This window comes from Sus scrofa, chromosome 1 (genome assembly GCF_000003025.6).
Source record: "Sus scrofa isolate TJ Tabasco breed Duroc chromosome 1, Sscrofa11.1, whole genome shotgun sequence".
NCBI classification, from domain to species: domain Eukaryota; kingdom Metazoa; phylum Chordata; class Mammalia; order Artiodactyla; family Suidae; genus Sus; species Sus scrofa.
The window spans coordinates 97,480,390-97,497,043 of record NC_010443.5 but is presented as its reverse complement, the minus strand read 5'-3'; the positions used below and the strand labels follow the sequence as shown (position 1 = coordinate 97,497,043).

At 38.1% G+C, this 16,654-nt stretch overlaps 1 protein-coding gene across 8 annotated transcripts in view; it reads left to right on the top strand.

Annotated features, from left to right (window-relative positions):
• Window positions 1-16,654, top strand: part of SMAD2 (SMAD family member 2) — a 96,029-nt gene that overhangs the window by 14,345 nt on the left and 65,030 nt on the right. For 7 of the 8 annotated variants that reach the window (XM_013992841.2, XM_005659449.3, XM_021092635.1 and 4 more), the window contains one exon: window positions 12,769-13,057. In XM_013992841.2, the coding sequence (XP_013848295.1) occupies window positions 12,822-13,057 (236 nt within the window). In that variant the 5' untranslated portion in view covers window positions 12,769-12,821. 8 annotated transcript variants of the gene reach the window in all.

Genomic DNA, 16,654 nt, shown 5'->3' with positions numbered 1-16,654 from the left:
GAAGAGCCACCTGTAAAATTATATGTGAATTTTCAGCTGCTTCGGGTGGGGGTTGCTCAGCATCTCTAACCACCTCATTGTTCAAGGATCACCTGTATATAAAAAGCAATTCATTGGAGTTCCCCTTATGGCTCATCGGTAACAAACCTGACTAGTATCCATGAGGACATGGGTTCGATTCTTGGCCCTGCTCAGTGGGTTAAGGATCCCACACTGCTGTGGACTGCGGTGTAGGTTGCAGACACAACTTGGGTTCCCCGTTGCTGTGGCGTAGCCAGCAGTTGCGACTCCAGTTCAACTCCTAGCCTGGGAACTTCCATATGCCATGGGTGCTGCCCTAAAAAGTCAATAAATAAATAAGTCAATTAAGTAAATAAAGTAAAATGCCTCAAACTCATCAATCTCCTTAAAAAAAAAAATGCATTACCATATGCCAGCAACAACCAAAATCTACATTAAAAAAAAGGCCACCCTTTAAAATGGCAACATACACAAACTAAAAAATACCCAGGAAAAAATTAAAATGTGTGAGACTTTAGTGGAGAAAATTATAAGACCCATATAATCAAGTTATAAGAAGATAACTTGTGTTTAGGAATAGAAGACACAGTATCATAAGTGTCAATTTTACTCCACTTATTTATAAATTCAATGTCATTCCAGTTAAAATCCCAGGAAGTGAAAGAGAAGTCACTTTATCAGATACTAAGACATTTTCTGTAGCTTTAGTGGTTAGGATATGATGGTATTTGTCTCAGAGACAGACTAATGGAAAGAAAAAAAAAAAAAAACCTCCTAGAAACACAAAGTGGCATTTGTAATCACTGGGGAAAAGATTCAGTATAGGGTGCTGGTGTACTTGATTACTTCTGTTAGGGAGGGGAAGATACCTGCTTCACACTGCACACAAATAAATTACAGGTGTGAAAAGCAAAACTTTACACTTTGATTTTTAAAAGATGACAACATATGGAAGGATCTTTAAGAAGATACAAATGTATACATTTGATTTAAAATCAGGATAAATTTGAGCGCATTCAAGTGAAATCCTTAAGCATAAAAAAGGCCATCAGGGAGTTCCCATTGTGGCTCACTCAGTGGTTAATGAATCCAACTAGGAACCATGAGGTTGCAGGTTCGATCCCTGGCCTTGCTCACTGGGTTAAGGATTGGGCATTGCCGTGAGCTGTGGTGTAGGTTGCTGACTCAGCTCCAGTCCTGCGTTGTTGTGGCTCTGGCTTAGGCCAGTGGCTACAGCTCCGATTAGACCCCTAGCTTGGGAACCTCCATGTGCCACCGTAGCGGCCCTCACAAGGCAAAAAGACAAAAAAAAAAAAAAAAAAAAAAGGCAAAAGAAAAAGATGGTAAATGTGAACAAATGGTTCAAAGGAACAGAATCCTGAGAAGTCAATAAACATGAAAATATTCTCAAACTCCTTTAGTAGTTGGGGAGGTGCTAAACATTGGCAGCCCTCTGTGTTGTACCCATCCTGCCTCGAGTTTGAGGGACCAAATGATGTGTTGGTGATACTGAGTACACTAGGAACTCATTTTCCTGGTGGGAATGACAGTTGGTATAACCATTTAGGTGGTATTTGGAAAAGTTATATATGTGCCTATCCTACCATGCAGCATTTCTACTCCTTGGTATATGTCCTAAGCAGTGGCTTTCATATATTTTTTTACAAACCCATAGTAGGAAATATATTTTACATGAGACAACAGACTGAATTAAAATTTTTGAAATAATTGAGTGTTTTCTATTTTCTACCGTATTGTTTGATTTTCTTCCATTTTCTTTTTCCTATTCTTTTGAAAAGATAATTCTCAGGATCAACTAAGTGAATTTTGTGTTCACTAATGGTTCATAACCGTCAATTTAGAGAAATAACAGAGGGTAACTGTTTTAATTGTGTGTGTGTGTGTGTGTGTGTGTGAGGTTGCATGTAAAATGTATTTCTCATGGTGCAGTTTCTTTTTTGATCAAGAAGTCCAAAAGTTTCTGCCCTCGAAGAACTCATACACGTACGAGAAGATATATGCCAGACTACTCATGCAAAGTTGGGCCTAGTCATCAAAAGGAGAATAGACAGTGAACTGTGATAATGAATGCACTGGAGTTGAGGACTCTGTAGGTATCAGCATGGATAGTTACAGGAGTGAGTCAAAAGGGAAGTGACATGAACAGTGTTAAAGTTTCACATAGATTTATAAAAGGGGCAGACTTTTCTGTGTGGATGCAATAGGTATCAAAACTGTTAAATCACCATTGGGGAAAGTCAAGATAGTGATTTTCTGAGAACCTAGGTGGAGGAGAGTGTTCTTAAGGGACTTTTGCTGTATCCATTAATCTTGTCTTATTTCTTATATCTGATCAAACACTGCTAAGTGCTTAAGGTTGACAGTGCTGGAGGGGAGGCCCAGACGTTTCAGTGTATTTTTGTATATGACTGAAATAGTTAACTTTAAAATAAACGCCCCATTCACAATAAAACCGAAGATACCTTGAGGAATAAGTAAATGTAATGAGGTGTGTAAAACCTTTGTGCAGAAAATGAGACAACTTATTGATAGGTATCAGTCTAAAATAAATGGAAATACCATTTTCATAAATAGGAATGAGATCCTATTATTGGTTCTCCACAAATCAATGTTCATTGCACATCCAAATGCAAAGGGCTGCAGGGTTTTGGTGGAATTTGACAAGCTCACATTAAAATAATGTAAATTTGGAAAAGGAAAGAGAGCTCATCCTACAGATAACCAAATTTTGCTTGAAAGTGGTCGCAGTGGCGTAGGTATGAATAAACACATGAGTGAACAGAATATAAAGGCCACAATCAGACATTTATATATAGGAATTTGACATGTGACAGGAGTAGCATTTTGCATTATTAAAGAAAAAATAAACCAATAAATCATGCTAGTGAAATGGGCTATCCTTTCAGGAGATGTTTAGATCGCTCTCACCCCTTAAAAACAAATTCTCGATAAATTAGAAACCTAAATGGGAGAAGCAAAACTGAAATATTGACAAGAATATTGCATGGGGGAGGGACAGTGCCTTTATAACATCAGGGTATCTCTTCATGTCTCATGTTCCTCATTTGTAGATAATAATACCCACAGCACTAGATTCTTGTGAGAATTACCTGACTCTTAGACTAATGTGTCACTGAGTAAAAGCACTGAGTAAAAGCAGTCTAAGGATTTGGAGACTTTTATACATAATCAGTGATAAAGGTTTTATCAGAATAAAAACAGTAAGCAAAGAACACAATTGAGACTCTGCAAAGAAATGGAGTTTTATTGATGACCATAGTTTAATAAGATGAACCATAGTTTAAGAAGACATATAGAGAATGCTGTTTGCAGAACTATCATACAGGTATTAGTAACATAAAGGCGTTATTTGCTAGTTCAGTATAATCAGACCTCTTAACTGAAACTTTCCAGTGAGTAATCTTGGAATCCCAGTTTTACTAAGGCATCACTTGATAAGCTTTCTCATTTAGCTGTAAAGATAGCCTTCCTTTTCTTTTGAAACCTGCGTTTTGTAAGTATCACCTGTTTCTGGAATTAGGCACAGAGTTAGTATCTGAACTTATTTTTCAATTCTTGCAAATATTTGGAAAAAAATTCTAACTTCAGTGCAGAGCTTGCTGCTACACTCTTTAAGGAAATCTGTATAGTATGTAAATGACTCACATTTCAAAGATAACTTGATCATAAACCGAATTTACTTATTTTCTCATTCCACTTTGTCTTCAACTTGGAATACGCGGAAATCAGTACCTTGTAAAAAACCTAAATTCAGTCTGTTTACATTTCAAAATTATTGCCTAAATATGACACCTTAGCTTTTTTTAAATGCTCAGCTAATTAAAATGTATTAGCATTACTGAAAAATATTGCATAATTGAAAAGTTTACCAGAGATAATTAGCCAGGAGTCAGCCAGCCGTGGTTAGTAAGACATGACAAGTTAAGGCTGGTAACTTTAAGTGATCGTGTGTTCCAGTGTGGCCAAAACTGCTCTTTGAAGACATGGGACACTGAAATCACGTGGCAGTGGTCATGAGGTCATTCAGTTGACTCAGGATAGGCTTAAACTTTTCATATTTTCATTTCCTTAAGAAAAATAAAAGTTTTATGGAAAACTTTCAGATCCCCAAGATTATCATCTTAACTCACAGGAAACATTTCTCCTAACAGAAGTGTATCAGAGAACCCATTTATTCAGATTCTTCCTAATACTGGGAATCTCTTTCATTTTTGTTGATTATATAAAAATTTAATTTTTGTCAACTTTCCTAGGCTGAATTCTCATGGATGGATTAATTGAACTAAAGGTATAGTTCACTTCTAGATAGAGTCTTGTTATATTTCCTTGTTCTATCAGTTTTTCATAAGGAACTAGTTTCTCATATAACTCAGGGGGAGTTTTGTTCTAAGGATAAAAGTTGGTGTGGGGCTGAAACAGTGCCTAGAGAGAGTCCTAGGAATCCAAGCCCGGAGACCTGCTCAGTTGGACGTGGCGCCTCTTATTGGTGCCCTGACTACCCTCTCTCCTGGGCCACATTTCTTTTTTCCGCCGTCATGTGATAGACATGATTACCTGCAGTAAGCCATGTATTATCACTGACCCTCTAACCTCAGCCTTTGGATTTGCTTCTCTTTCTGTGTTCCGAGTAGTGGTTAGTGCACCATTCCACACTGCTCTCTGTTATACTGGTTAGCAGCCGTTATCTTGAAGTCCTCCTTTTCCCTGAGCTGTCCACATCCAACTAGCCAATAACATGTGAATTGTTTTCTGAAATCACTGAAGTGATAATACTCCTATCATTAGCACTAACTTCTGTCTTCAGTGTTTTATAACTGGACAGGCCTCACTCTTCTACCACATTGCTTCTTTGTACTCTGTGATGCCATAGCTACATTTTTTAAGTAACTCCTAACATTTTCTGTCTCTAGAAAACCTGCTGAACTTTTGGTTTTGGTGTTTCTCTCTTTTTTAAAAAGACTTCTGCTGTGGTGTCCCTCTTGTGGCTAAGACTGTTGCATGGCATCGAGGTTTATGTAGCTGGCTCCATTAGAGCATCCTTTGTGACAGTAGGAATTCAGCAGAGGTCAGAGGTGGCTAAGTACATATTTTGTCGCCTGGTGGTTCCAAATGTCTGCTTTGGTGAATATATATATGTGTGCGTTGAAGTTTTGTTTGTTTGCTTTATTTTATCAACTTGTAGTTTTATGTACTACAGGTCTTTTGTTTAATCACGGTATTTAGTATATTGTAATGTAAACATTTTTACATATACTTATTTGTGTGTATTATTATAGTTTCCCACTATAGACTTGAGTTAAACGGTGCTACCTACTGTCAGGTTCTTACGTTCTTTACTTACCTTACAGTTCTCTACCTAGGCACACTTCACTTTCTCACCATTTCTAAAGAAAGTCATAATCCTGCTTTTTGGCTCCTTTGAAATATTTACCATCTAAACCACAGTTGGGCTCTTGGGTGCCAGGGCAGTATTGTTAAGTAGAATTCCAGAGATGTCCCTATAAAAGGGTCCCCCTGGCCAAATAAATGTGTGAAAAGTGGTATATATATTCTATTGCCTCTTGTGAGAGATCCTTCGGACCGTCTCCTGAATTGAGGTTTGGGACTTTAGTTAATTGTTTTTCCCTTTTGAGTGGTAATGAATATGATTATTAATTAGGTTGTGGCCATTATTTTCTAGCAAACTGTAGCAAAGCTCAAGTATCTTCGGTTAGAAGACCGTTTGGTGGCCTTCTTTGAGAATTATACTTACTGGATGTTTTGTTTTGGTTTTTTTGTTTGTTTTTTTAAATAAATATATACCTCTGTTACAGCAACCTTGCCACCACTGCCCCCAAATAAGTTTGTGATTGGATGTCATTTGGGCTCTCAAGATTTGTTCCCTAACACAAACCTAGATGTGCTTGCAGACGCTTACCTCCAAGTTGTGGGCATACATCTATGGGCCATCTCTTGCCTTCTGAAATTTTTAGAATGCATTGGCATATTGAACTTTTGGTAAGGCCTTAAATAAGAAATCCATTTAACTTTCCCTAGGAACTTCTTAATTTATTTGTCCAAAAACTTTAATTTTTTTGAATTATAATTTGCATGCGTTTAATGCCCAAATACTAAATACTCAGTTCTGCAAGTTTTGATAATTGTGTACTCACATGTAATTACTTCTCAAAATAAGATAGAAAACGGTTTTATCACTCCAAAAGGGTATTTGTGCCTCTGACACCAAGCATTTCTCTGTTTCCCTTTCCTGAGACAGTTATTTTGACTTCTGCCACTTATTAGTTTCCCCAGTTGCTAGAAGTCATAAGTGGAATCAGTATATATTTTGCGTGTCTTTTTCCAGGCATATTTTTGAGATTTATCAATGTTGTGAAGTGTTTATATAGCTTCACTCTTTTTTGTTTCTGAACAGTATTCCATTGTATGAATATAATAACATGGTTGCTTGTTTAATTTTTTTCAGTTTTCTTGCTGTTAGGGCTGTTTCCAGTTTGGGGCTGTTGTGAGTGTGACTACTGTGAACATTCTTATACAAGTCTCTTTCTGTGAACATAAGTTTTCATTTTTCTTGAATATATATGTAGAAGTGGAATTGTTGTGAGCAGATGTATGTTTAACTTTTTAGGAACTTGCCAGTTTTCCAAAGACACTGCTGTTTTATACCTGCATCAGTAATGTAAGTGTTCCAGTTATTACATGTGGTAGGCTGAATAAAGGTCCCCAAAGACATCTAGGTCCTAATTCCCAGAACCAGCCACTATTACTTTACATAGCAAAAGGGACTTTCCAGGTGTGGCTAAGGATCTTGGGATGGGGAGATTATTGTGGAATATCCGGGCAAGCCCTGAATGTAATCACAAGTGTCCTTGTAAGAGCGGGAGTAGGAGATTTGACTGCAGGAGAAGGCAGTATGACAATGGAAGCAGAGATTGGAGTGATGTGCTCTGAAGATGGAGGAATGGGGCATAAGCTAAGGAATACAGGAGGCCACTAAAAGCTGAAGAAGGCAAGGAAACAAATTCTCCCCTTAGACTTTCCAGAGGAACAAGTCATGTAGTCATATACTTTGACTTTAATTTTATTGAAGCTTATTTTAGCAAATCTGTGTTGTTTTAAGGCATTAAGTTTGTGATAATTTGTTATAGCAGCAATAGCAAACTAATATATTCTATATCCTCACCAACATTTGGTGGTGTCAGAACATCTTTAAATGATGTGAAATGTGGTTTTAATTGTGTTTTCATGACTCTTAATGTACTTATTCGCCATTCCTGTATCCTCTTTCATGAGATATCTGTAAGTTGTCCTTCGCCTCTTTTAAAAAAAAAAACTGAGGAGTTCCCGTCCTGGCGCAGTGGTTAACAAATCCGACTAGGAACCTTGAGGTTGCGGGTTTGGTCCCTGCCCTTGCTCAGTGGGCTAAGGATCCGGCGTTGCCGTGAGCTGTGGTGTAGGTTGCAGACGCGGCTCAGATCCAGCGTTGCTGTGGCTCTGGCTAGGCCGGTGGCTGCAGCTCCGATTGGACCCCTAGCCTGGGAACCTCCATATGCCGCGGGAGCGGCCCAAGAAATGGCAAAAAGACCAAAAAAAAAAAAAAGAAAAAAAAAAGTTCTTTTTTTTTTGACTTGCAGCTCTTTATGTATTCTATATAGTAGTCTTTTGTCATATAGACATAGTAAATACTTTTTCTCTAGTTTGTGACTTTTACCTACTCATTTTTTTAATGATGTCCTTTGATAAGCGGGCATTTTAAATTTTGATGAGGTTTGCATTAATTATATTTCTTTTGTGATTAGTGTTTTTTTATGTCTTAAGGACATAAAAGTATTTGTGTTTTCCTCTGAGTTTCAGATTTTGCTTTACCACTGAGGATGATAGAAGATAGTGATTGAGGCATACTGTATTCCGTATTGTTGAAAAGTTGTTGAAGAAATGTGGAAACTAGATTGACTTGGTGCCCTGGTAGAAAATGAGTTGACTGTATATGTATGTGTCTATTTCTGGACTCTTCTATTTCACCATCTCTTTTCCTTACGTCCACTCTAAACTCTGGATTACTAAGGCTTTTTAAGTAAGTCTTGAAATAAGGTGGTGTAATCCTCCAAAATCCTTTTTCGTCTTTCAAGATTGGCTTGTTTATTCTCTATCTTTTTTGTTTCCATAGGGATTTTAGCATCAGCATATCAGTTTCTTTAAAAAAAAAATCTTCTGGGATTTCAACAGGGATATATTTTTATACCAAACTGGGAAGAATGGACATTTAAATAATTTGAGTCTTCCAGTCTACAAACACAATCTCTCTTCACTTCAGTCTTTCATTTACCTTAGCAATGTTTTTGTAATTCTTTGTGTAGAGGTCTTGAGTGTCTTCCTTGAGATTGTCTTGTAGGGTGGTTTTTGTTGTTTTTGTTGTAATTATAACTAGTATTTCTTCATATTTCAGTTGTTCTTTACTTGTATGTAGAGGTATGATTAGTTTGTGTATGTTGAACTTCTATCATGAAACTTTACTAAATTCACTTAACTAATTTTACTAGTGTTTTTTGTAGTTTCCAAGCATATCACCACAAAATATACTTCTTTCTTTTTCAAGTTTTATGCCTTTTATTTCTCTTGCCTTATTGTTCTGGTTGGACCATCCATTGCATTATTGAATAGAAGTGGTAACAGTGGACATCCTTGTCTTATCCCCACTCAAAAGGAAAGGGATTTATTGTTTCATCATTAGATAAGTTGCTAACTTTAAGTTTTTCAAAGATGTCCTTTTTCAGAATGAAGAACTTCTTCCCCTTTTCTTTTTCTGGTTTGCTGAGTTTTTCGTCGTGGATAGATATTAAAGTAACATTGCCAATTTTTTTCCCCTGCATCAATTAAGAGAATCATAGTGTTTTTTCCTGTATACTGTAAATGAGGTGCTTGATTTTTTAAAAAATGTTAAGCAAGTTTTGCTCCTTGGGATAAGCCCCACTTAGTGATAGGTATTACCTTTTCTGTATATATCACTGGGTGTGATTTGCTAATATTTTGATAAGGATTTCTCCTAGTAGTAGCAGACCGTTGCTTTGTTTTAGTGCATAACCTTAGGCTAAAGACAGTTTCTTGGCCGGTTGTCAGAAGTGCTCTGCCTTCCTCTAGTAGACTGTGGTCATTGTTACATAGTAAAAGGCGTGTGTATATGTGGGAGGTGGGCAAGTAGGTTCTACTCCCCTGATCCTCCCAAATATTACATAGCTTTTGTTCCACTCTTCCTTTGAGGCAGGGCATCTTTCCTTGGGCTCTGGGTGTGGGAGGCTTTCCTGCATTTCCCCTCCTGGTTGAAGGTTTTTACTTTGTAAGAGATGCCACTTAAAGGGGAGGAGCTTTTTTCATCTCTTGCCCCATGCCATTCTTTTTCAAGAGAACTCAGTTGAGGTCCTTGGAGAAGAGCTTGTGTGTGAGTGCAAATTTCCCTCTTGTCTGAGTTTTCCAGGGATTCTTAATTATCATCCTGGCTGACACTCAGTTTTGTCTTTACTTTTATCTTTAATATTCAGCAGATTGGCTGTTACATCCATGGGTTGATATCTGCCATCATTTTTGAAATGTTCTTGGCCATCATCTCTTCTTAATGCTTTTTCTGCCCCGTTCTCTTTTTCATCCCTTTCTGGGACTCCAGTTAAATTCCACTTAAACCCCAATTGATGTTGGATGTTTGTCAACTCTTGGATGTTCTGGCATTTTTTTCCACATACTTTTTTTCTTTTTTTTCCTCTTTGTGTTTCAGTCTGGCCACTTTAATTTGGTCTGTTTTCAGGTTCACTGCTCATTTCTGTTTATTATTAAATCCATCTGAAGAAATCTTTAATTACTGATACTGTTTTTCATTTCTAACATTTCCTTGTGATCTTTTTTTATAGTTTCAATGTATGTGATGAAATTCTCCATTTCATTATTCATGTTGTCCGTCTGTTCCATCGGTTTTCATCATAGTTATTTTGAAGTCTGTGTCTTGGAGTTCCTGTCGTGGCGCAGTGGAAACGAACCCGACTAGGAACCATGAGGTTGCAGGTTTGATCCCTGGCCTCACTCAGTGGATTAAGGATCGGGCATTGCCATGAGCTGTGGTGTAGGTTGCAGATGCAGCTGGGATCTGATGTTGCTGTGGCTGTGGTGTAGGCTGGCATCTACAGCTCTGATTTGACCCCTGGCCTGGGAACTTCCATGTGCCATGGGTGAGGCCCTTAGACCAAAAAAAAAGAAAAAAGTCTGTCTGATAATCCCAAAATATAGACCCTCTTTGATGTGATTATATTAGTACTTCATCTTTGACTGTGGTTTGCTACTCTCTCTGTCTTGTAATTTTTGACTGGATGCTGAACATTTTTGTAAAACCAGAAAATGGACCATCATTTCTCCTGGGGCTGTGTCAGTAAGATGTGTGTGTAGTTAAGCTGGTTCTAGGCTTCTTTGCAACTTCAGTTGGATTAATTCAAGTGTTTTGAGAGTGGGATTAAGATTCCTTCTTCAAGCTTTGTTGTTTTAGTGTGATTTCAGTTACTTCCTTATGCTTTATCTCTGAGCCATCAGCTCTTTGAACTGTGGGTGGTTTCTCAGCTTTACAGCCCAGCTGCTGGTCCCTTGGCATTCTGGAGCCTCCTCCTCCCCCATCCTCCTGCTCTTTTCTTTCTTTTTTGCCACACCCACGGCATAAAAAAGGTCCTGGGTTTGAGATGAACCCAAGCCACAGCAGTGACAACACTGGGTCCTTAACCCACTGAGCCACCAGGGAACTCTACTCTGGAGTTCCTTTTGCTCTCTAGTCCTGCCCCGGGATTTTGTGCCTATGAGATAGATACCTTCCAGAGTTTCTCTCAGCAGTCCTTTCCTACCCCAGCCTTGGTAGTCAATTTCCAGAGTGTCTGCTCTAAGGTTTTGTCTCAGCTCTTCTGCACCACCTCAGCCCTTGGCAGCTGCATGTCTATAGTCTCTTGGATTGATTTCTTTTACCTCCCCTCACTCCCTTCCCTGGTCAGAGGACAGATTCCTTGCGTTTGAGGAAGACCCCAAGCTTCTTAGGGTATCTCCCATCTTTTCAGCCCTGTCCATCAACCTTTGGAATATTTTGGCCAGCACTTGGTGAGGGCCTGTGGGGTTGAGTAGTTGAGGTCATAGCCTTGCTCTGGGGAACCCTTTGAATTCTAATATATCATGTCAGCCTACATGTTGCTATTAAATGTCTTAAAAGTTTAGGCTGATTTCTCCTTACCCTCATCATGGTGGGATCATTCCTTCTTGGTTGCTCCACTAGGAAAGAGACCATCTGTGGGCCCCTCTCCTATCAAAATTCAACACTTTCTGGAATTTAGTTACATTTAGCTTATTACTTTGCATCTTTAACTTTTAGACGGGTTCAGAAAAACCATGATTTTATAGTTTATCTGTCTTGTTTTGTTTGTTAGGGTGAAAGTGATGGTCTCTTGTGATTTGCTACATCCTGTTTAGAAGTGGAACTCCTTCATGGAATACTTTCTGATATATAGTCTGGCAAATACCTGATAAAATTTATCTGACCTCACTCAGTTTGATTTTCTACAGTATTTCTCAGAGCTGCATTTCTAAATCTTTTCCATTCTTCTCAAATCTAAACTCTCTAGTTCTGCCCTCAGTGGTAAATGTTCTTATCTCTTACTTTGAGATTAAAGCTGTTGACATTAAATTTTAATTGAGGGACTTGGTAGAGAGAGTAGGAAGAATTTATGGTAGGTGCTTAGAAAACTAGGCAGATGAAAAACTGACATAATTAGCTCTGGAGAAAAAGAAAGAGATGTACAAAAAAGGAAACAGGATTATATAGTAGTTTACTACTAATCTCTTCAGGTATAAAACTACAGTTGGAAGATAATTATTTTCAGGGCTGGAGGAAAAGCAAGTGATTGTGGTGTAAATCTTCATTTTCAATAGGTATATTTAACTTGATACTTCAAGGGGGACCATTGCTTAGGTATAAATAGCAAGAGTAAAGGTTCAAAGATTTTAAAGAGTTGTACCTTGGTGTGGGGAGAAGAGCTTTATTTGACTTTATCCACTATGTGGGTTGTTACTTAGATAGAGAAAAAAATATTTTTAAAATGAAGCTTAATTAAAAGTCTTCTCAAAGTGAACCACATCTCTTCCTCACAGTCTCTCGTTACCTTTACTTCTGGTTGTTTACTTCACACTTGATGCCTTTCTCCTTTCCCCTTGTTATGACCTTAGACTTTACTTTATGATAGTTATGAAAGTTTAAAACTTCGGGGAGATTGGCCCTGTAAATTAAAAAAATGTATTTTTGTTAAGTGTCTTGAGAATAGACTGAAATTCTAAAAACATAAGGAAAACTTTGTTTTAGTGAAAATATTTTATTGCTACTATTAAAAGGTAAAAATATAGTAGTATGGGTAGTGATTAATGGTCCAGTGTTGATAAAGATAAAAAAATTTTCTGTCTTGCAAAATTGTTCTCTTGGCCCACTTATCATTGTCTTGTTTTTAGAAGGATTTGTTTCCACAGTTCATTTAAATTCGTGAAGACTTGTCATGGGTGAAAAAGATAACTTCTGAAAGTCTGTTCTGAAAGTAATAATTTGAATTTCTTATCTCATTTTGTAATTTGCTTTTGCTCCTGTGTTGAAAGCAGTAGTTGATGGTAAAGTTAGCCTCTCAACTGTCCTTTCCATATCTTTTCTAGGTTAGATTAAGGAGGATATTTTCTTAGTGTGGACCGCTGCCTTTGGTAAGAACATGTCGTCCATCTTGCCATTCACTCCGCCAGTTGTGAAGAGACTGCTGGGATGGAAGAAGTCAGCTGGTGGATCTGGAGGAGCAGGTGGAGGAGAGCAGAATGGACAGGAAGAGAAGTGGTGTGAGAAAGCAGTTAAAAGTTTGGTGAAGAAGCTAAAGAAAACAGGACGATTAGATGAGCTTGAGAAAGCCATCACCACTCAAAATTGTAATACTAAATGTGTTACCATACCAAGGTAAGTGTGGTTAGGTCAGAAACTTGATGGCCATCCTGTTGAAAATTGCTTAAAGGAATCTGCAGGAAAGTTACTGAAATTTTGTTACATGCAATTCACCTGTCAATAGTGATTATTAAAATATGAAATCTATTTCTAACCTGTCATATTAATTTTGTTGGACACGATAAGACTTGTTTATTTTATAAATCCTTTTCTTGAACAGCGAGAAAGTTTAATCAAGCAAAATAAAATACTTAGATTTTACTAAGGTTTATCTTCACTGTCTTCATTTGCCTTCATTGCCTAAATGCTTCATTGTATGTTATCCTAATTTTTGTGATTGAGTGACATTTGAATAAAGATTCAAAGATTTTTGTATCACTAGTGCAGTAGTGACTGACAGTTTCCTGCTCCTCTGGTCAAAACTTCAGTAAGGAGTTAACAGAGGCTGCTAACATTGTGACGAGTTATGGCTTTTGTTTGAGTTGCAGCATTATTTCTAAGAAAGAACAGTATATGAGGCAGCTTCTTAGGTGCCATAGTCAGATCCTGTCTTGAAGACCTGCCTCGTATAAGAGAAGGACCTGTTACCTAAGAGGTTGAAGTTTTATTAGTATAAATTTAATCATTTACAGATCATTACCACTGTCAGAAATTCTGGTTTTTCAAATAGCATAACGAGTAGTTTTTAAGTGTTGTAGTGTACACTACTGTAGTTGTGCACATTGCAGGGTTATGGGGAGTGTGAGTTTATAGCATTTTCTAAAATGATTGTTTGCAGTGCCATACACATAGGCTAGCATATGGCACATGAAACCATTCTACTTGACATGTTTCTAATGAGTTTTGGGAAATAACTCTGGATGCTTGTGATAATAGCTCCCAGTGACACCAGCCTTTCTTTCTTGCAGATACTAACTAGAATGTTTCCTGCCTTGTTTTGTTTGGTAATAAAACAAAATTACCGATTACTTTCCATTTCTTTTACCTTGTTTCATGTATTTCTTTTTTTTTTTTAACTTTTATTTTTATTTTTTTGCTTTTTAGGGCCACACCCATGGCATATAGAGGTTCCCAGGCTAGGGATCGAATTGAAGCTGTAGCCACTGGCCTGTGTCACAGCCACAGCAACGCCGGATCTGAGCCGCATCTGCAACCTACACCACAGCTCACAGCAATGCTGGATCCTTAACCCACTGAGCGAGGTCAGGGATCAAAACTATATCCTCATGGATGCTAGTCAGATTCGTTTCCACTGAGCCACAATGGGAACTCCTTGTTTCAGGTATTTCTTAAGTAAGGGTCACTTTTCTTGGTTTATTCTTTTGTTTTAGAAATGCTTATGGATGCCTTCCGTGTGAAAGGCACTGGTTTTAGGCATATGGGACACAGCATGGATGAAATGCGGAGTTCCTGCCCTCCTGAGGGACAGATACACACTGTAAACAAGTGGACAAATTAATGTAATTTGAGATGGTAATGAGGACAAAAGACAGTGACTGAAGGATTAAAAAGCTGCTTTGGATTGGATTGTGACACTTAAGCTAAACTTGGAGAAGTAGCAGGTAGCTGAAGGAAGTCTTCTAGGCAGAGGAAGGGGCAAGCATACAGACGCCAGGGTGGGACATAGCTTGTCGTATTGGAGACTTAATGGATCGAAGTAGAGATGCAGTAACACCAAATGAGCACAAGGCTTGGGAGGAGTCAGATTAGATGGGGCATCAGGAGGCGGTTTGGATTTTAGTCCCAGTACAATAGGAAGCAAATGAAGATTTTTAAAGTGGATTTTTAAATTTAAGTAAATTTTAGAAGAAATTTTTATCTTTATATCTTAGATCACTCTGGCTGCTGGAGACAAGAGGGTGTGGATAGTGGAGTGTGTGGGCATGTGTGTTATAGACTGGTGTGGTATAGTGGTGTGGACGCAGAGGAATGAGGCGACTGTTAAAGTAATCCAGAATGGAGATGCCAGAGGCTAGGCTGGGCTGGCGAGGTGGTGGTAACTCGGGAAGTGGATGAATCTGGTTGGAAGCTGAACTGACAGGATTTGCTAATGAATTGGCTAGGAATAAGTCAGGCCATATTTGTTGATTTTTCATTGTATAGTGTCTGATGTTTCAGTTCAGTAAACATTTAGAAACATAAAAGTCTTTGCTCTTGAGTTGCTTACTTTCTAGAAAGGAAGATAAACTTTAAAAAAGAAGAAAGATAATTTCATAACATCCAGGGGTTGTTCTGAAAGATGTATGCTTAGGGACCTATGTCCAAAGAGGGGGAGCCTTCCCTACTCCATGCTGTGTGGAAAGTTTCCTGCTGGAGAAAGATTGATGCCTGGGTTGAGTGGATGTCAAGGAGGACTTTTCAGGAGAAGCTGAATCCCTCCAGAGAGGCTCTGTGGTATTGAGGGTGGCAGTTGGCCAGAACTGGTGAAGGGTGTCCTGGGAGTTGGAGGTGGCATATGGCAGGAGCGAGAGGCTGTGTGGGTGTGAGGAGCCCCCACATCCTGCACTTAGGGGTTCACCCTGAACCCCAGCGTGGTTGGGTGAGAGTGGAGTCCTCGGTGTTAGGTAAAGAAGACTCCTGAGTTGGGTTAGTTTACATACAGCATCTGACTGCAGTGAGGAAATGGTTGTGAGCCTGTCAAGAGTAGAGGCAGGGAGACTGGTTAGTATGTGGTCTCCCTCCTCAAAGGGTGTCATGTGATTCCTGGGGGACATGGAGCCGTGTTTTTGCACAGCTTCATCTAAGACTCCAGCTGCCAGTGCAGTGAGGTCATTGAAGGAACAGGGCTGAGGGTATAACCATGCAGTCCTGTCTTTTAAGAAGATGCAGTAGGCAGCCACCTCATGACGTGGATATTTGTGGATGTGGATATTTAAACTGTGGAAGTCACCTTAGTCAAAATTCTTTTCCTTATTTTTCCATTATTCATTTTACAGTCTATTTTTTAGAGGTTTTTTTTTAAATATTCTAATGCTTTTTCATCATTTAAAATTTATTTTCCTACACTTTTTCATTCTTTAAAGATTTTTTTTCCTGCACTTTTACCTGAGTAATGAAAGTGAATTGGTTATCAACCATTATCTTCTTCATTCTTCAAAGTTCCTTGAAGCTTAGAAACTTGTTTGTCTCATGTGGTGGTCTTTTTTATATTGCAAGAAATAAAGATTTGTTCATTTAGGTTGTTGTCTCTAAAAAAATTTAAGTTTCTTACACTGTAGTTTGGAGCCATATATATATGTTTGCTTTTAATAGTAGAACAGTTATATCAGATTATTAGTCATTCCTTAACTATTAAATGTCCTTAAACATTCAGTCATCTCTTAAGCATGGGGGATGGTTGGGGAAAGGGTCCATTAGTGGAGGAATACAAACTACAGCTTAAGCAAAATTATTTAAGATATAATACAAACTGGATTTACTATAAGCTTATTAACTTAAAATTGCAAGTAAGTTGTTAATAAAATACCTTATGGTTTTACAAACCTAAAAACACCAAAAAATTCAGTTGATGAACGTAAAATGTAAATTACTTAATTTTTAAAATGGCAAATATTTTCTGTTAAAATAGCTGTTTCATTGACTTTTAACAGAATTTTCTTCTTTCCACTTGCT